The sequence below is a fragment of the Narcine bancroftii genome, chromosome 10, assembly GCF_036971445.1.
Source record: "Narcine bancroftii isolate sNarBan1 chromosome 10, sNarBan1.hap1, whole genome shotgun sequence".
In the NCBI taxonomy this organism is placed as follows: Eukaryota; Metazoa; Chordata; class Chondrichthyes; order Torpediniformes; family Narcinidae; genus Narcine; species Narcine bancroftii.
The window spans coordinates 98,213,855-98,234,700 of record NC_091478.1 but is presented as its reverse complement, the minus strand read 5'-3'; the positions used below and the strand labels follow the sequence as shown (position 1 = coordinate 98,234,700).

General features: G+C 42.0%; 1 protein-coding gene across 1 annotated transcript in view; it reads right to left on the bottom strand.

The window, feature by feature from the left end:
• LOC138745028 (cadherin-8-like) overlaps window positions 1-20,591 on the bottom strand; it is a 190,918-nt gene extending 170,327 nt beyond the window's left edge. The window contains exon 1 of the mRNA XM_069902069.1: window positions 20,110-20,591. Coding sequence (XP_069758170.1) covers window positions 20,110-20,361 — 252 coding nt within the window. The 5' untranslated portion in view covers window positions 20,362-20,591. The remainder of the gene's footprint in view (window positions 1-20,109) is intronic.
• Window positions 20,592-20,846: the final 255 nt, after the last annotated feature.

Below are 20,846 nucleotides of genomic sequence, written 5' to 3'. Positions count from 1 at the left end.
CATCGAGGTTGCACTAACAGTAGAACCAGGAGTTTGTCTTGACTTTTTAAAGTGATTCCAATCTATGAAGCAGTTTCTGAAAAAACAATAAGCATTAGAAACACATGGCAGGTCTGTTGGCAGAGAGTTTGCCTCTTTCTTTGCAGTGCAAGTGCACATTGTTGAATTGCTCTCCAAGTGCTTCTAAGGTTGTGTTTTCCTCTATCAAGTCTGATGGAGCAAGAGGAATATTTAGAATTGGTCACATCTCAGAGTAAGTTTGAATGAACAAGTCTCTGAAACATTAATCCATCCCTTGCCTTTTGGCAAGGATGGATTTCTTGTCTATGATGTTTGTTCTACAGCTCAGAAACAGACCAAAGTGCCTACCAGAGCATGTCTTGCTTGTCTGTATTTGTCCCATATTCTTACAAACCTTCTTTTAACCATGTGCCTGTACTAATATTGTTTAAATTTCATAATTGTCCCCATCTTTATCAGTTCTTCTAACAGCTTGTTCAATATACCCTCTACCCTCTGTATAAAAGACTTCTTCTTGGCCTCTCTAAATTTCTGCCCACTAGCTTAGACATCCCAAACCTGAGGGAAAAAAAAGGAATGTGACTATTCACCTTATCCATGACAGTCTCAGCCTATCCTGAGAACTCAAGCCCTCCAGTCCTTGCAACATCCTTGTGCATCTTCTCTGCTCCATCTCTACCTTCACAACATCCCTCAGAATATGGCAACCAAAACAGCACACAACACTCCAGGTGTGCTTTCACCGACATCTTGTTTATGTCACCAGTTTCAGGGAATTATGCATTTGTACCTCTAAGTCTCGCTGTTCTATAACACGTGCCAGCGCTCTACCATTCACTGCGAACATCCAGCCCTGGTTTAACTTCTCAACATCCAATGCATCTCAATTGTCCAAGTTAAGTTCCAGCTTCAATCCCTTGGCCCAGTCCCAGTTGCTGGAGATCCTGTTGTAATTTTAGACAACCTTCTTCACTGTCCACAATACCATTGTAATAGAGATGATAAACAACAGTGGACCCAGTACAGTTCACTTTCATGGTCACAGGTCTTCAATTTGCAAACCAACCCACTATGACCACTGTCTCTTTCCTCCAAATTCTGGTTCAACTTCTCAAAAGGGATTAGTTTACATTGACAAGTTTCCATTTGCAATAACTAGGATTCAGAATTTCTACTGAATCCATGGTCCTTCCTAAATTGCAAATTTGCAGTTGCCAGAGTAATGGGGTGGCAAACAAAAGGGATTGGAGATGCTGGAAAACTTGAGCAACAAACAAAATATTGAAGGAACTCAGCAGGTCAGGCAGCACACATGAAGGCAATAGAGAATCAGTGTGTTAGCCTGAAAAGTTGGCTATGTATTGTTGGCTCTTTAGATCTAATTGATAGGCCTGGTCCTGGATTTCAGATTTTAAAATCAGGAGAAAGGACAATTTTGGAGAAATGAGAGAGGATCTAGAAAGAGTGGTTTGAGACAAATAGTTTCCTTGCAAGAATGTGTTCAGTAAGTGGAAGGCATACAAAGGCGGAATTTTGTACAGAATTTGTATGTTCTTGTCAGGATTAAAGGCAAACTTAACAGGCATGGGGAACCTTGGATTTTGAGGAATATTGGGGCTCTGGTATAGACCACAAGGAGCAAATGAGGTACTTGGAGTACAAAAAATGCAAGAAAAAAAATTAAGGAGATCAGGAGGGCTAAAAGACAAGAGGTTGCTTTGGCAGACAATGTGAAGGAAAATCCCAAGGGTTTCTACAGATCTATTAAGAGCAAAAGGAGAGTAAGGGACAAAATTTGTCCCCTTGAAGCTCAGAGTATCAGCTATGCATGGAGTCGGAAAAGATGGGAAAGAACCTAAATGGGTTTTATGCATCGAAGTACTCGAGATGGTAGAGGCCGACAGCATTGAATCCACACTGCTGAAGATCCAACTGTGCTGGGTAGGTCACGTCTCCAGAATGGAGGACCATCGCCTTCCCAAGATAGTGTTATATGGCGAGCTCTCCACTGGCCACCAAGACAGAGGTGCACCAAAGAAGAGGTACAAGGACTGCCTAAATAAATCTCTTGGTGCCTGCCACATTGACCACCGCCAGTGGGCTGACATCGCCTCACACCGTGCATCTTGGCGCCTCACAGTTCGGCGGGCAGCAACCTCCTTTGAAGAAGACCGCAGAGCCCACCTCACTGACAAAAGACAAAGGAGGAAAACCCAACACCCAACCCCAACCAACCAATTTTCCCTTCCAACCGCTGCAACCGTGTCTGCCTGTCCCGCATCGGACTTGTCAGCCACAAACGAGCCTGCAGCTGCCGTGGACATTACCCCTCCATAAATCTTCGTCCACGAAGCCAAGCCAAAGAAGAAGAATATACTGATGAAACTGCCGGAGTTGAGGGAAATAAGGAAAACAAGCAGCAAGGTCATGGAATATTCAAGAGGAGGAGGTGCTTGTTGTCTTAAGGCAAACAGTCCCTGACAAGATATTCCCCTCGGACTTTGAGGGAGGCTAATGTAGATATTGCACCAGACCTGGCAGAAATATTTAAAAAGTCCTTAGCCACAGGTGAGGTACCAGAGGATTGGATGGTAGCTCATGTCGTCCCATTGTTTAAAAAAGATTCCAAAAATAACACAGGAAATTGTAGTCTAGTGAGCTTTATGTCAGTAGTAGGTAAATTACTGGAAGGTGACATAAGACATCGAATTTACAAGTATTTGGATAGCCAGGGACTGATTAGGGATAGTCAACCTGGTTTTGTGCATGGTAGGTGTGTTAAACCAATCTTAAGAGAGTTTTTCGAGCAGGTTAACAGGATAGTTGATGAAGGAAAGGCTGTGGATGTTGTCTACATGACATGAGAAAGGCTTCTATCAAGTTTCCACATGGAGTAAAGTCAGAAAGTTTCAGGTGCTCGCTATTCATGGTGAGGAAGTAAACTGGATTCAACCTTGGCTATATGGGAGAAGCCACAGAGTATTGGTGGATAATTGCTTCTCAGACAGGACATCAGTGACTAGTGGTGTGTCTCAGGGATCAGTACTGGGACCATCATTGTTTGTCATCTATATCAATGATCTGGATGACAATGTGGTAAATTGAATGAGCAAATTTGCAGATGACACTAAGATTAGGGGCATTGTGGAGAGTGAGGAAGGCATTCAAAACCTGCAGAGGCACCTGGACCAGCTGGAAAAAAGGGCTGAAAAATGTCAGATGGGATTTAATGCAGACAAGTGTGAGGTTTTGGATTGGCAAATTAAGGTAGGACATACATGGTAAAGGGTAGGGTACTAAGGAGTGTAGTGGAACAGAAGAATCTGGGAACACAAATATACAAATTCTTGAAAATGGCATCACAGGTAGATTGGGTTGTAAAACGAGTTTTTGGCACATGGGCCTTCATAAATCAAAATATTGAGTATAGAAGCAAGGACACTATGGTAAAGTTGTAGAAGACAATGGAGAGGCCAAATTTGGAATATTATGTGCAGTTTTGGTCATCTAACTATGTGAATGATATCAATAAGATTGAAAGAATGCAGAAAAGATTTACTTGGATGTTGCAAGGAACTGAGTTACAAGGTTAGGTTAAACAGGTTAAGACTTTGATCCTTCGTAGAATGAGGGAAGATTTGATGGAGGTATACATCCATTGGAGCGCTCACACCCCTAACGTCGAGGTACTCGAGATGGCAGAGGTCGACAGCATCGAGTCCACGCTGCTGAAGATCCAGCTGCGCTGGATGGGTCACGTCTCCAGAATGGAGGACCATCGCCTTCCCAAGATCGTATTATATGGCGAGCTCTCCACTGGCCACCGTGACAGAGGTGCACCAAAGAAAAGGTACAAGGACTGCCTAAAGAAATCTCTTGGTGCCTGCCACATTGACCACCGCCAGTGGGCTGATAACGCCTCAAACCGTGCATCTTGGCGCCTCACAGTTTGGCGGGCAGCAGCCTCCTTTGAAGAAGACCGCAGAGCCCACCTCACTGACAAAAGGCAAAGGAGGAAAAACCCAACACCCAACCCCAACCAACCAATTTTCCCTTGCAACCGCTGCAATCGTGTCTGCCTGTCCCGCATCGGACTGGTCAGCCACAAACGAGCCTGCAGCTGACGTGGACTTTTTACCCCCTCCATAAATCTTCGTCCGCGAAGCCAAGCCAAAGAAGATAGATAGAATAAAAGGAAATAGGATTTTTTCCACTGAGGTTAGGAAAGATAGAAACCAGAGGACATGAGCTTAGAGCGAAAGTGGAAAGATTTAGGGAGAACATTAAGGGGAAATTCTTCACACAGAGTAGTGGGAGTATAGAATGAGCTGCCAGCTGAAGTGGTGAATGCAGGCTCAGTTTTCACATTTAAGAAATATTTGGACAGGATGGGAGAGCTAATGGAGGGCTATGGACTGGGTGCAGGTGTGTGGGATTAGACTGAACAATAGTCTGGCATAGATAAGAAAGGCCAAACAGCCTGTTTTCTGTGCTATAATGTGCTAATGGGTGAGGCAACACCATACTACCACTGACATCCTCCAGCATTTTGTATGTTGCTCCATATTAGGTGCTTGTAACAATATGTTGGTCTGTCACTCCCTTGCACACTGATTCTTATTGCAATGAAGAAGGTATGAAAGGAGGAATCAGCTAGGTTCCAGCACCCAGTTTTGGTGGTCCATTACTGTTGAGTTCAGAGGTAGTTATTTAAATGATTGTTATCTGGAAGCATGAATTATTGCTCTGTCGACTTGAGTTCAAAATTCGAGGGATTTTTGATTTAATATTTTTCATTAAATACATCGGAAATTGAAATTATTGGATCAATATGGTTGAAAATAAAATTGCTTACTAACATTTTATAAAGATTTGTTCAAGGACTGTTTGAATCTATGACACGGTCTCCTGTGAATTAAGAGATTTTTTTTTAAATTGGTGTACGTGACACTAAGGCTGAATGAATGAGGTTGCAAGAGAACAGAAAGTGTGAAGTTTGTGGGCACGATGGATTATTCAAAAATATTAAAACATTTATTTGCCAAATTATACTTAGTACAGCGAGAAAGGTTACCCTGCGAGCAGACCAACAGGTCATCTCTGGCATTCGTACAGCTATGCAAAGAACCCAATTTAGAGTTACAATGGAACAGAAGATCAATTGGCTCCTTGCAAGGGCAGTAGGAGAACACTGTTGTGAGGTTCATATCAGAGCTGGATGGCTAAAGGGAAGTAACTGTCTCTAAGTCTGTTTGTGTGCACTTTCACACTCAAGCTTCTCCCTTATGGGAGAAGGGATAAAAGAGGGCGAGGGGTCTTTCAGTCTATTGACTGCCTTTCCTAGGTAGAACCCTAGAGCATTAAAGCACAGAAACAGGCCCTTCAGCACATCTATTCTGCTTTGAATTATTATTCTGCTTCACACCATTAACTTGCACCCAGTCCATAGCCCCTCCAAACTGCTCCTATCCAACTACCTGTCCAAATTCTTCTTGCATATTAAAATTGAGCCCACATTGACCACTTTAGCTGGCAGCCCATTCAACAATCCCACCATTCTGTGTGAAGAAGTTCCCCCTAAATTTTTCCCCTTTAACTCTTAACCCATGTCCTCTGGTTTGTATCTCACCTCCCCCAATTGAAAAAAACTATTTAGTTTCTGTCTTTCCCCCTCAATTTTAAATACCTCTATCAAATTTCCCCTCGTTCTTCTATGCTCCAGGGAAAAATTACTAACCTATTTAATCTTCCCCTGTAACTCAGTTCCTGAAGTCTGAACAATTCTTCTCTGTACACTTTTGAACTTATTGATATCTTTCCTGTAGTTAGGTGAGAAAACTGTACATAATACTCCAAATTTGGCCTCACTAACATCTTGAACAATTTTACCATAACATCCCAACTCCTATACTCAATCATTTGATTTCTGAAGGCCAATATGCCAAAAGTTTTACCACCCTATCCACCTGTGATGTCACTTTCAGGGAATTATGTATCTGTATTTCCAGATCCCTCTGTTCTACTGCACCTCAGTGCCTGACCATTTACTGTGCATGTCTCTTTGGTTTGTCCTTCCAAAACACAACACCTCACTCATCTGCATTAAATTCCGCCAGTCATTTTTCCGCTCATTTTTCCAGCTGGCCCAGATCCTTCTGCAGCTTTGAAAGCCTTCCTTACTGTCCACAATGCCTCAATCTCTGTGCCATCAGCAAGCTTGCTGATCCAATTTCCCACATTATCATCCAGATCATCGGTATAAATGACAAAAACAATGTTCCCAGCAACCATCTCCGAGGCACACCACCAGTCAGTCTCCAGTCTGAGAAGCAGTCATCCACTACCACTCACTAGCTTCTCCTGTACGGCCAATGAAGAATCCAGTTGACTACCTCACTATGAATACTGAGCATCTGAACCTTCCTCACTAACCTCCCATGTGAGACCTTAGTGGGAGATGTAGATGGAATCCATGGATGGGAGGGGAGTTTGTGATGTTCTAAGCTGCATTCACCACCTTCAGCAGCTTCTTCCAATTTTGAGCAGACCAGCTGCTGTGACACACTAAGGTGACTCGATGGTGCACCTGTAGAATTCATTGTGGGACAAGAAATAGATGGAGCGGAGGCTGGTTTGCTTGATGCCCTGTCCGGCTTCATTCCATCAGCTCCCTGCCATTTCTGTACCACGGAGTGATGGATCCAATGTGGATGCAGCCATGCAGAGCAAGCTCACTCAGACAACAATGAGACTGATCAGATCAGTAATGTCAGAGGGTGTGCAGATCTTGTCCAGCACACAAACAAAACTCATTAAAACTGAATCATATTCCACAATAAAGATGGTACCTCTTTCACTGCTATATTTCCAGAAAGGATAAAGGTAATATCTGCATAGATTTTACATACTACAGTGGCTGACTTGACAAGATCTGAAGTACAAAGTGTAGTTTTGGTTGTCTCACTGTGGGAATGTCTTTTTCCACCCAACAGGAAGAATGTGATTAAAGATGGCGAGGGTGCAGAGTTTTACAAGGATGTTGCCTGGACTGGTCGTATTAAGTAGGCGGAGGGGCGATTGCATGGAAGTTGACAAAATAATAAGGAGATGGATATCCATAAACCTTTTTCAAATGTAGGGGAGTCCAAACCTGGAGGGCAAAGGTTAAAAAATTAAATAGGGACCCTCTGGACAACAGCATACATCTTTGAACGAGCTGCCATAGGAAGTGGTAGAGGTGTGAACAATTCCATTTGGATAAGAAAGGCTCAGAAGAATATAGAGTGAATACAGGTAAACAGGATTAGTTTAGATGAGCACTTTGGTCATCAAGAATGATCCTGTTTCTGTGCTGTTTTATATGAAACACCATGAATCTTTTTCCACCCATCATCCATAATCTTTTAAGGTAAAAGGTTCCATTATTCACAAGTAATGCTACATTTAGAATGTAGCATACACAAAATTCTTTCCTTTTTGTCTACTCTAAGGCAGAGTCACCACTTTGTCCAGCGATTAGGGTTCTACCAACTCCGCTGGGGATGAGAAAGGAGAAGACATAATGCAGACACAAAGAGCTAGAACAATGCAGACTGCATTAGTCCTCAGGAAAAAAAAAAAATTTTTAAACCTGATTATAAATCACTAATGATAAATTTTAAATCAAGGCTTTATAAATAATAAAACTGTCGCTTGCAGACATGCCAAGCAGCATGTAGAATTGACTCCTGAAATTAATCAGAAGAAAAAGATGGAGGAGTGTTTCAATCTTACCATAAGCAATTCATCAAATTCAAAAGAAAGAAAAAATAGATTATGTGTATATAATTGACACTGAGTGACTTATCAAAGGAGACTCTGACAGAGTATAGAATTAAGGAATATCTGAGACTGCTATTTTATATTCACATGTCAAAAAAAACACTTCAAAACTTAGACTCCGAAATCTGTGAAAAAAGCTGTATTCAATGATGTTTCATTTTCCTCTTGCTTTACTGGAGACCTCTCCGCGGTGACATTTGCAAAAATACAGAGGTCCTTCATCACTCCTGAATTCTGTTCACATACAAGTAATATCAGTCATAAAATGCAACAAACCTATCAGACTAATCTCCTCCTTGGAGAGACCCAGTTGTGCTGCAGAAAACATCACTCTCGTCACTTATGAAGGAGATCACCAATTAATGAGAAGTCTGCCTTCCGTCTCCGTTGCCACACACCACTGGCGAGGGTTCCTCTGTGTCAGTGGACAATGACTTGAGCAAAATAAAGCCTAGATGGACCCAAAAGTTGCACTGTATCTTACAGTCAGAACAGAATGCTACAGATGATGCAGGGCAGTGATGTCCTGAAAATAGCAGGGTGTGCAAGCACGAGAACTGGGGTCGCGATAGCAAGGTTTTCAAACGGATAAGCTCACACAGTCCTCACCATATCTGCTTTCCTAAAGACTGAATTCTATCAGAATAACCCATTTCTTCCTCAAGAGGCATTCATGCTAGTGTTTTCCCTTCAGAAGGGAAACCTGTATTTGCATTCAGGAGACTGCTAGTCTCCTTTTTCTTTCTGCCGAAGAAATGAAAGGCTTGGATTTTATCAAACGCAAAATAACCTGTGGCTATCCCAAAGCATTTTGCAACTGATGGGCGTCTCTTTGAATTGCAGTCACTGCTGGAGTGTAAAGTAGTACAGGACTGCTGGAGAGGATGAAATGGAGCAGCCAGATGGAGAGAGACAGGAGGGTGTTGCCAGATGCTGGAGCCATATCATGGGCCGAATGGCTGCACTGCAATGTTTTAATGTAGGTGCTACTTTGGAGCAGTGCTCAGAGTGGTGGAGGAACTCAGCAGGATAGGGGATCATTCATTGGGCAGCAATAGATGGTCACGGTTTCGGATTTTTTAAATTTCAAAACTTCGACCACCGCGTTTCGTGTTTTATGTTGATTATGTATTGTTTTCTTGACCTGTGATTTCCTCCATCACTCTGAGCACTGCTCTAAAGTAGCATCTACATTAAAACATTGCAGTGCAGCCATTCGGCCCATGATAGCGTGCCCAACTAGATAAACCTACTCCACAATAATCAAATTCTTCTCTACTTCACACCCACAACCCTTTATTTTTCTTACATCCGTGGGCCAAAGTGCCTTTTGAATATCCCTACTGTACCACCACCCCCAGCAATTCACACTCTAAGAAAAACCTTACCTTTGATGTGTTTCTTGAACTTTCCTCCACCCACCCAAAACAAATGTCCTTTGGTATTTGCCATCATCAGCCCCAGAAAAAGGTGCTCATTGTCCACCCGATCCAAGCCTCCCCCCCCCCCCCCCCCCATTAAATACCTCTATTATATCACCTTTCATCCTTCATCAGTTTAAAGAGAAGGGGGGAAAGAACGTCTAGTTTGGTCAACTTTACTTCTTAAAGCATGTTCTATGAATCAGGCCACATCCTCTGCACCCCTCACTTAAATCTTTTACATCCTTTCAGCAATGAGTGGACCAGAACTGAATGCAACACTCCAAGTGTGGCCTCACCAGAGTTTTTAGATCTACAACATCACCTCACGGGTCTTGAATCAGTCCCTGCCTAATGAAGGCCGCACATCATATGCCTTCTTAATCATCCTATGAACTTTCATGGCAACCTTGTGGGATCTATGAACTTTAACCCCCAAGATCCCTTTTTTCCTCCACAGCGTTGAGATTCTTGTCATTAACCATGTACTCTGCTTTCAAGTTCGACCTTCCAAAGTGCGTCATTTCATGCTTATGCAGATTGAACTCCATCCATCACCTCTCCACTTCTGGACCTTGAATATATCCTGCGTGACAAACTGTCTACACTGTCCAACAACACCTCCAAACTTCATATCATCTGCAAAACAAGAATAGTTCATAATTATCCATCAGCAGTGGTGTGATAATGAATGGACTAGCTGCGGACTTTATGATGTTAACCTGATGTGGACCTTTCTGGAGGTTGTAGTTGGAATTCTGTGTTGATGGCTCATGCAACAGCGCCACCTTTGATGGGACAGGAAATTTTTTTCCTCTAAAAATCTATTTTACTGCTATCCCTGCATTACATCTGTTCAGGTTTGGAAATTGACCCTTACAGCACTGGCAAATCACTGCCCAAATATTTAAGATACTGAATTTAAAATCTCCTACCAAATCCATGTGAAAATAGCAATCAAATCAACAGAATTCTTTTTTAAGATGGGTTTCTTGATGCTGATGATGTGGCTTCACATTACAAGAAATCATGACGGCCTATCATTAAGGAACGCTAACATTCCACCCCCCCCCCCCCCCACAAGAGTCAGCTATTCATTAAAATATGCAGTTAAGTCAGTAGGTTTCTGTTTATGCATTCATTATGCCATCAATTCAATATGCTTTCTTACAACCAAAAAAAAGCTACTACTGGAAGACTCAGTGGGACTGGAAGAATAGATGGGCACATTTCCAGCCATTTGTTCTTTTGCTCCAGATTGCCTCATCTGCAGTCTCCTCTGTCTACATTTGCTTTCCAATGTGTCAACACCCTGATATTTCCTCCTTAAAGTACGCCTCTGAAGTGTAGGAGAGACAGTCGCAAAGAGCAAACCCACATCACGTCCAGTGGTGGAGGAAACTCCACACCACTAGCCCTCCGGCACAGTAACATCCGACTCAGATGGATTTCCACTGAGCTGCATTCTTGCTATGCAAAATGTTTACAATTCTCTGTACTAGGCCAACATACACAAATACTTCTCATTGAGCTAAACCCAAGAGTTTTCTGGTTTGCATACTACAAGGGCAATTTTTCTCTTTATCATCCACTACCAGGAATGTTTGGATTCATTACTCCAACAAACCCGTTATGGATAATTGCCATGAGCCTTTTAATATTTTAACTCCTCTCATTATGGCAAGCAGAGATCATTTTTGATGTGTTACATAGTAATCTGGAACATACGTTGTCTATCTCAATGCATTGTAATTGGATATGCTGCTATGGAGCTATACCTTGACAAATATGCTTTAAAAAAATTCATATGGCCTCTATTTGTTCTTTACTCGGATCCATTTTCTCATTGTGAGTATAGATTACTCTTCACGTTTCCTAGAGTTCACTGCATTGTTATTCATAACCTAATCCCTCAGTGGTTACACCACAAAAACACTTCCTCACGCACAGTGCAATCTCCTTCACATTGGGGGACTAAATGCAGATTAGGAAAACACCATTGTTGAGCCCATAAATGCAACGCCAAATTTTCAGTCACTTGGAATCTTTGTCCCACTCCCATTCAATTCTCTCTGTCATTGGATCCTCCTTGGTTCCAACCAAGCATGGGCAACAGGATCAGCTCGAGGCACTACACCTCATCTCCGAATGGGCATATTTCATCAAATCATCTAGTTGTAGACCACTCAGCCCTTCCAGTCTGCTTTACCATTGAATAAAATTATGCTCATCCAATTCTACCCTCCACTCTGCATTCCTATCCACCTTCCACCATGGATTAGCCTTCAGCCACACAGTCTGTAGAGGCACTGCCACACACCTCCAGAGATGTAGGTTCAGTCTTAATCTTGGGGGTTCCCTGTATGGTTTGCATTTTCTCCTGGGGCTCTGGATTTACTGGGTTCCTCCCACATCTCAAAAATGTGCTGGTTGTAAGTTGTTCCTCCCGAGTAGGCGAGTGGCAGCATCTAAGGGAAGGGTGGGGGAGTTGATGAGAATGTGTCAAAGGGTTTCAGAGACAAAGCACAGAAACCAACCCTTTGGCCTGCCATGCTGACCAGAAGCACCCATTTATATTAATTTTACATTGATCCCAGTGTTATATTCTCTCCACACTCCCATCAACTCCACCCAGGTCCTACCAGCCACCAAAATACTCAAGATAATTTACAATTAATTGTCGACTTTCTAGTCTTTGCAAGATGGGAAGAAACTGGAACAGCCAGAGGAAATACTCACAGTCACCGGGAGAAGAAGGAAACTCAGTGCTGAACACGCCAAAAGTCAACTTGAGTCCCTGGGTGGGAAGAGCAACCAGAACATGGATGAGTGTAAAGGGTTGCTTGAGTGATGATGATTGATGAAGCCCCTGTGGCCTGAAGTTTCTTTGAGTGTGTTGTATGAATCAATGTGTCTGCAGCTCTTGAAGATGATGGGGTTATAGGCAATTCCAGAGATACAGGAGTGAAATTACAGAGGGGGATCAGAAATGTGGTAAAGGGGGAATGAGGTATTAAGTGAATTCATCACAAAATTCAAGTTTTCAGTTTAAGCTTATTCATCACAAGATGCCCAATATAGATCTCTAACATTCATACAGTGTTGAACAGAGAACAATTTACTGAGTGTAAGATCGCCATTCCCTGCATCATTGAGTGCTTTGTTGCTTTATTGGCTGGATCCCTCCTCTGAATTTAATAATGGTGGAAAGAAAATGGGTCCTTTGTTGCCCACATAGTCTGGTCATTTCTCTGATGCACAAGGGGCATCATTGTCCCACTCCAGCACTTGTATTTAGCCACAACACACAAACCCACCACTTCTGGGAAGATTGCAAAAGACATCAATTATATTACAAGTGTGGGAGATAAACTTGTGATGTGTTAAAGTTGTTCATCCTCACACATACCACTTAATCAAGACGGATATAGCGAGTGTGATCAGATAAAATGCTGATCACACTTATAATCGCAGTGTGATGTGACAGTCAACATATGATTTTTTTAAAAATATATGCACAGCTGCTGTGTTCCAGGAAATTATCACCATTTTCCAGGAACACATGCTGTGTAAAAAGATCAGAACAGGAACGAGGGGGCCATTCCTGTTCCAATATTTTACCTCTTACACCCCTAGTAAATCTTCTTGGCAGTCTAAAGTTATCTGCAGGCATTCTGTGACAATGGGCATGGAATAACGAAAAGCACATGTCGATGACGCTTCAAGTCTCGCCATTTTAATTACCGCACTTCCAGTATGCTGTCTAAACTCGCATAACAGAGAGAGTTTGGTTGTTTGCGTGTGAATGCCGAGACAATGGACATACTTCAGACCAGTAAAATCACGCAAATTCTATTTTAAAAAAAACATAATAATAACAAAGGAATGAATGGAAGAGCTTCCCCCAGCTACAATCTCCCCTACTCACTGAACCCCATCTCATACACCAAGGAAATACTGTTGACTTCAGGAAAGAGGGATGGAGGGACCACAAATTTGTCCACATTGATGAAGGAGGTGGAAAGGATCAAGTTCCTCAGAGTCCATATTTCAAAAGTCCTTTTTGGAGGTAGTACAGAAGCAACAGTGAACAAGGTACAACAATGCCTCTACTTTCCAAGGAGTCTGAGGGGGTTTGGCATATTGTCAGATGCACATCAAGCCTTTACAGGCACACTGTGGAAAGTATACTGGCTGGTTGCATCACAGCCTGGTTTGGGAATTTGCCTGCCAGGGAACACAAGGTTGCAGAAGATGAACATAGCCAGGTATATCACAGGCTCTGACCTCCCATCCATTGAAGACATCTTTGTGAGACACTGCCCCAAGGAGCAGTTACAAATTAAAGAACTTCCACCACCCTAGTCACAACCTCTTCTCACTGCTACCTTCAAGCAGAAGGTACAGAAGCCTGAAAACCAGCATCTCCAGGTTCAAGAACAGTTTCTTTCCAACAGTGATCAGGCTTTTGAACCTCCCCTTGGAGCACAAATCTGAATGATTACAAGGCACATTTTTTTGCACAAGGATTATTGTGAAAATATAATTCATCTTTCATATTTATCATTTATTTTCATTTAATCCAATTAGTTTACTTTTATAGATTTTTTTTCCCTCACAAGTACTTGTTCAGCTTCAGTAAATAAAAATTTTGGCATATGTACGACAATAAAATCATCATCAAATGTCAGAAAACCACTTCATTCAACCAGTTAATGATATGAAGAGCAACTTTCAAATTTATCAAGACTAAAAATAGAGCTGTACTTTCAAATCATTAATATTCAGCAGAATTACAAAATCACAAGATTATGGCAGACCCACAAGGCCAACAGGTTTGGAATGAACTTGGATTACATTTAACAATGCAGGTTTCAGCCCACTGTTTTCAAATCCAGACTGATGTGAATGGACAAAGTAAGGATGAGTAAAGGGTCACAACTCGTGGACAAACTGCAACAAGCGAATCCAGGATCTCTCGGCCTAGAAGGAAGTCAAGGTTTCAAAAGGACCCAATTCTTATTGGTTGTTCTATGAATTCCACCCAGCCACATGATATTACTCACTTCAATTTCATTCCTCATGTTCAAGTTGATTGTCAATGTGACAAGAGGTGCAGAGCGAGAGTTTATTTAGACAACCAAACAGTATGATAATAGAACACTGCAGAGTCACAGGGAGAGATCTGTTACAATGGAGCAAAGGCAAGATTACTGCTCTGAGGATCATTCGGAGTCTGATAACAGCAGGAAAGAAACTGCCCTTGAATCTAGTGGTATGTGATCTCACATTCGTGAATCTTCTTCCTGACAGGAGGAGAGAAAAGAGGCTGAGGTGGTCTTGGATTAGTCTAGAACTAGGGCACATAGCCTCAGGATTTGGGAGAGCAGATTAAAGATGGAGGGGATGAACTATTTTACCCCAAGAGATTTGTGAAAAGCCGAAAATCTTTGCCCAAAGGGAGCAATAGAAGCTGCTTCTTTAATGATGGGAAGAGGCAGGGAGGTGATGTCCAAGGCCAGATCAGTTATGATCAGTTATGATCTTGTTGAATGATTACCTCAGGCATGCAGGCAAGTGCTTTTGAGGTTATATTCAGATAAACCCCAATCTCATCAAATAGCAGAGCAGAATCAGATAGTCAAGACATTACTCTTGCTCCTTGTTTACAGGTCAATGGGTTAGCTTCTGTTCACTCCAGCTGAAGGGACTGGAACTATGGATTAGTTAGTTACTGCCCTGCCCTTCATCCAAAGACATGCATTGAGGATGTTGATGAAGATAACTGCAAACAATATCAAGGTCTATTGTAGAGGAGCAAATAGCAATTATCAAACAGTGGTGTTGTTGGGTGGAAAACAAGTACTGCCATTTTGAGACACGCAAACTTTCTATTTCATCCTGGCAATCCCCAATCAGATAGCATTAATCCCCTCCCTGGTGTCTCTATTTCCATGCCAAACATCTCCAGCACTTTTTCTTTGCATACTGCTGTATCGTTGGATGAATATTCTTGAGGCCTTAATAATAATAATCTGAAGAGTGTGAGACTAATCTCAGCTTGAGCTGTTTGAGATCTTGGAGCACCCTGTTTCTTTTGGCAGGAGACTGTCAATATAGGTGTTATCATCTTGGATAGCAAGTCATCCTTTGGGGCTGAGGTGGTAATAAGTCAAGTCAAATTCATTATCATCCAATTACACAAGTGCAACTTGACGAAACAGCGTTCGCCGGTCCTCGGAGCAAAACATGAAGACATAACACACACACACACACACAAACAATGCATATAAAGGACAAGTGTTCATAACTAAAAATAAATAAATATGATTTCATGAATATGAGAGTTCGGATGGTTAGTGTGCGCAGTTCCTTTTGGTCACTCAGCACTTCTCACTCCCCGTGGGAGGAAACTGTTTTGCACCCTGGGGACACTTGATAATTTTACTATATCTCATTCCTGACAGAAGCAGCTGAAAGATGCTGTGTAGGGGATGGAAGGGGTCCTCAACAATTTCAGACAACGATCCAGGTAGATCCCATTGATGGGGGAGGGTTGGGGGTCGTGGGGAAGGGACATTCTGCAGATCCTCTGCTGCTCTTATGGTCCTGTGGATTGGCCTCTGATCTATTTCTCTGCATCTGTACCATGCCACACTGTAATTCAACTGGTCAGGACATTTTCAATAGAGTTCCTGTAGATGTTTGACATATTGGTGACTGGTAGCCATGCCCACTTCAATCTTCACAAAGTGCAGTTGCTATTGCACCTTCCTGACAATCAGGGACTCATTTAAGGACTCTTGCAGTATAGTTCTTCTCTATATTTCACAGGTTGTTTACATTTCTTTGTTTACATCTATAGTTATTTTGCACGACCAAGAAGTGGTCATTCTGCCTCACCCACAGGAAAACGAATTTAGGATTGTATATGATATCATTTATGACCATAAATTTGAATCTGATCTAAAGTCAGACATGTGAGAAGATGTGTGTCCATGATAGGTCATTAGTTAAGTGGACTCCAAGAAACTTGGTGCTCTCTACTCTCTCCATGACTGATTTATTGATGTGTAGTGGAGGGTGGTCATTCCTGGTCCTCCTGACATCTACGATCATCTCCTTTATCGTTTTCACATTGATACTCAGCTTGTTTCTCTTGCACCATATCACGAGATGTTCCACCCCTTCTCTGTAGGGCAACTCATTGTTGCTGACAAGACCAACTACTGCTGTGTCATCTGCAAATTGGATGGCTGGATTGAGAAGGATCTGGCGATGCAGTCATGAGTCAGTAGAGTGGACAAGAACAGGGTGAGCACACAGCCCTGAGGTGTGCCACTACTCAGCGTGACAGTGCTCGACATTCTGCTACCGACCCGAACAAATGGTGGTGTTTCTGTTAGGAAGTCCAGAATCCAATTACAGAGAGGGGTATAGTCTCAATGAAGACAGCATCTCCAGCCTATGGGGAACGATCGCATTAAACATTGAGCTGAAGTCGGTGAACAGCAGCCTGGTGTACGAGGTGTCATTCTCCAGGTAGGTCAGGAAAGAGTGAAGGTACAAATGTATCACCAGGCATTTATCACATTGCTGTTTGTTGAAACTGGGTGAACACAAATCGACTGTCCTGTGTCCAACATTTCAGAATATAGCTCATTAAATGTAAAGAGCTACATCACGTGAAAGGTGCAAGTCAAAGAATTTTCAAATTTTGGGTAACGAGTGCAATACCATTTCCTCTCTTTCCCCTTTTCTGTCCCATTCCTCCCACCTACTTAATCTCCTTTCCATCCACCCCCCCCCCTTATTCTCATCCCCTCTTTCTCCTCCTCCTCCTCTTTGCATAATGGGATTGAGTTTATTGTCATATACATTATACAGAGTACATATCACATTCTGAAAGCTGCATTATCAAGGCTTAAAATGCAAAGATAACCTTATAAAACATAAGGCCAGCACAGAGTTTCCAATGGAAAAAAAATAGAAACTATATATTTTTTTAAAGATATTGTTTGATTATTTGTGAAAATGGAAAAAGTGGAGCTTGATCAACATTCAAGATGAACTAATCTATTATTAAACATTACAGGAGTTAAGGGAATAAGATGGGACTGGAGTGCAGGAAATGATCAACCACAATCCTTGTGGATGGTGGAAATGGCTTTGGGGCTAGAAAAGCATTTCTAGCTCCTCTTTCTTGCAGTGTTTACCATAACTGATTTAATCTTTCACAGCAAATTTTGGTCTTGCTTCCCATCATCTTTCTTATGGCACTGGACCTACCCCATCATGCAAACATTTCTCAGCACCAGGTAACTGAATTCACTCACCACAACATGCATGGGAACAATTGCATTAATAAAAAAAATTCCTTTGGGGGGTGTGGGGGAGGGATTGAGTAGATGATTCTGCAAGTTCAAGTTGATTGTCATATGGCCCAGATTGCAGTTATAGAGGCAAATTTGCAAGCAGATCAGTTGTCACCTCATACATAGTACAGCGAGACACAGAGCGAGGAAGCGCAGTTGGAATGGAGTAAAGGCCATGTGATTTCACAAATTTGGGGTTCAATCAAGAGTCTGATAATGGCAGGAAATTATCTTTGAATCTGATGGTGTGTGATCTCAGTCTCAATATTTTGGCGACAGGATGGGGTGAAGAGTAGTTGGGGTGGAATGAGCTTTTTTTTAAAAAATATGTTGACTATTTTGCATCTGTAGCAGGAGGTATAGATGGAGTCGGGGGGGGGGGGGGAGTGAGGTGTGTGCATGTGCAGGCCTGAGCAACATTCACAACCCATTGCATTTTCTTGCAGTTTTGGGTGGAGCAGTTCCTTTTCCACACAGTACTGCATCAACATATGATCCTCTCAATGGTGCACCTCTGGAAATGTTTGAAGGAACCAGGTAACATGCCCAATTTCCTCACAAGTGGTTTGATGCACTTTCTTGGTCATTATATCGATGTGGGTGGGCCAGAACAAGCCACTGGAGAGGTTTACCCCAAAGAACTTAAAAGTTGTCTACTATATCCAGCTCAGCACTGTTGATGCAGATTGTGGAGTTAGCTCCACCTCCCTTCTGCAAGTTTAATATCAGCTCCTTGGTCTTGCAGACAATGAGCAGGAGGTGGTTGTCCTGGTGCCAAGCCACTAGTCCCTCAATCTCTCTTTTATACTCTGCCTCGTTGTTGCCAAAAGTCCTGGCATGGCGAAATTGGTCCTTGTTCTTACTTCACCCAGTGTCACTTCTACCTCTCACAGTATTTCTACATCAAACATAGAATCTTGAGAAAAATGTTTGTTTCATCAGAAAAAAACCGACACATTTAATACGTTTCCACCCAGTTTCCACTCAGCTTCAATTGCTTTGAGATTAAAACTTGGGAGTCAAACTTTCCTTTCAATGGAAAGATCTACCCAAGAAGTGAGATTGTGGGAAGTAGATTTAAAGTAAGTGGTGGAAGAAATAGAAGAGGGAATAAAATATATAAAGGGTTGGTTGGAATGGACGTGCAGAAGATGATTCCAGATTCTGCCCCTTCAAAATGAACCATCTACATGAGGAGCTGTTAAATATAGGATCTTTGAGTGTTGAACAGAGGGATTTAGCTATGTATCTCAGATCAGAGCGTACAGCCTCAGAATAAAGAGGACATCCCTTTAGAAGAGATGAGGAGACACCTCTTCAGCCAGAGGCTGGTGAATCTGTGGAAATCATTGTTACAGACAGCTGTGCAAGCACGACATTAATTTTAAAGCAAAGATTGATTGATTGATTCTTAATTGGCATGGGTGTCATAGGTCACGGGGATAATGGGATTGAGCGAAAAAACATCAGCCGTGATTTGAACGTCAGAAGACTAGATGGGACAAATGGCCTAATTCTGTTCCTATGCCTTTTCTTGAGAGATAAATTGGTCCCTGGAAGTTGCTGACAGGGGGAGTGGAGGCAGGAACTGTCAGTGTCTGGATGTACCTTGATCTGCAACTCCAAACATGGAGATTAATGGCTCAATATTTTTTTTTCCTGAGTAAATCCAAACTAATGGATATGAAAAATGCTTTCATTCTTTCAAAGACAACTGGCTCACAATTCCAACAAATGAACACATCTTTAGTTATAGGACTCCCTTAACAATACAATTCCCTTGAAACTAGAATCATTCCCGTCACCATCTTTAAGTGTCAATGAACACGCAAAATAAACATGAACTTACAAGATTACTTGTCCAAATATTACTTGAGCAATAAAGTTTACAGGTTTGCCATCATTTCAGGTTAACAAAAGATAAATCTCAAGTTATGAATCGTAATAACTTCCTGGTCAACGTCAGTTTCTCGGATTACTTTCTTTTGTGTAACAGAAGCAGAATTTCACTTTCAACTGCCTCAAGAGTATTACAAACCTGCAAGATTTGCACAATAAGCTTGAACTAAAGTCACAATGGATGTGAGAGATGACATTTAATAGTATAAGCTTCATTTCAGTAATATGAAGATCATTAGTAGAATGTCTATTAACTTATTTGACCCAGAAAGGAAATCATTTAAACTGGTAAATTCATATACTTTTGCTAGCTTTCAGCCCTCTATTTGAACATAACCATTCTTTTCCCCCTTTCAGGATTTAATTTTGATCAAATTCCATGACATTGTTCCTCAGTCCTTAAAACCAACAATCTAAAGAGGTTCTGCTGCTTGCTGAGGTCTTCAAACCTTGTTGTGCAGCAAGATAGAAGAAACAAAAATTCTGCTGCTGAAGAGGAGAGAAAATGTCTAACCAACATGGCTACTCTTGGAATTTCCATTTTAAAAAATTAATATTAAAAACAAACATACCCGTCCAACAAGAATGGGTTCAGGTCCTGAAAACTCTTCCAGCACAAACATTTGATTCCAGACCCATCCTCTCTTGGCACGATTGGTGGCTCCTGCATCACTGTTCAATCCGTCAAGCATTAATACACCACCTTCCTGTACATTTTGGGGTGGATTCAACAGGATGGGCTGCATCAGGGGAAGTACACTAATCCATGCCAGCACTAAGCGTGCCTGCATATCCATCAGCATTGTCCCCAATCTTTCTGGCATTATTCCTTGGACTTTTCAGGAAGATTGCAGAGTGAGGTGCGTGGATGGGGAGGACAGCGAGGCAGGCGGTGGGGAGGAAATTTGTAGAACTCTCCAAGGAAGGTTGCTAATTGCACTGGTTCTCGGGAATTAAAGGCCAAGTTTCATGTGTTTTATCTGGCTGATTGACCAGTTCCTTCACTGAGTCCGTGGCAAATACAATGAAAGTTGTTCAAAATTCCTTGGTGCATCGATGCAGTCTGAAAGAAAAAAAAACTAGGTGTTTAGAGAGAGAAATTATAAAATTAACATTATCATGACACATTTTTAAGCAATGCTTAAGGATTGGTGTCTCTATCATCACAATGCAGCAGGATTCAGCTAGAATGAGAGATGGTATCATCAAGATTCAAAATTCTGGGGTAGAATTGATGGAGCAGATGCCACACAGCTGTTTACTCTGGCTATAGAAATAAGGGAGCACAGTCCGAGAATAAAAGGTCTGC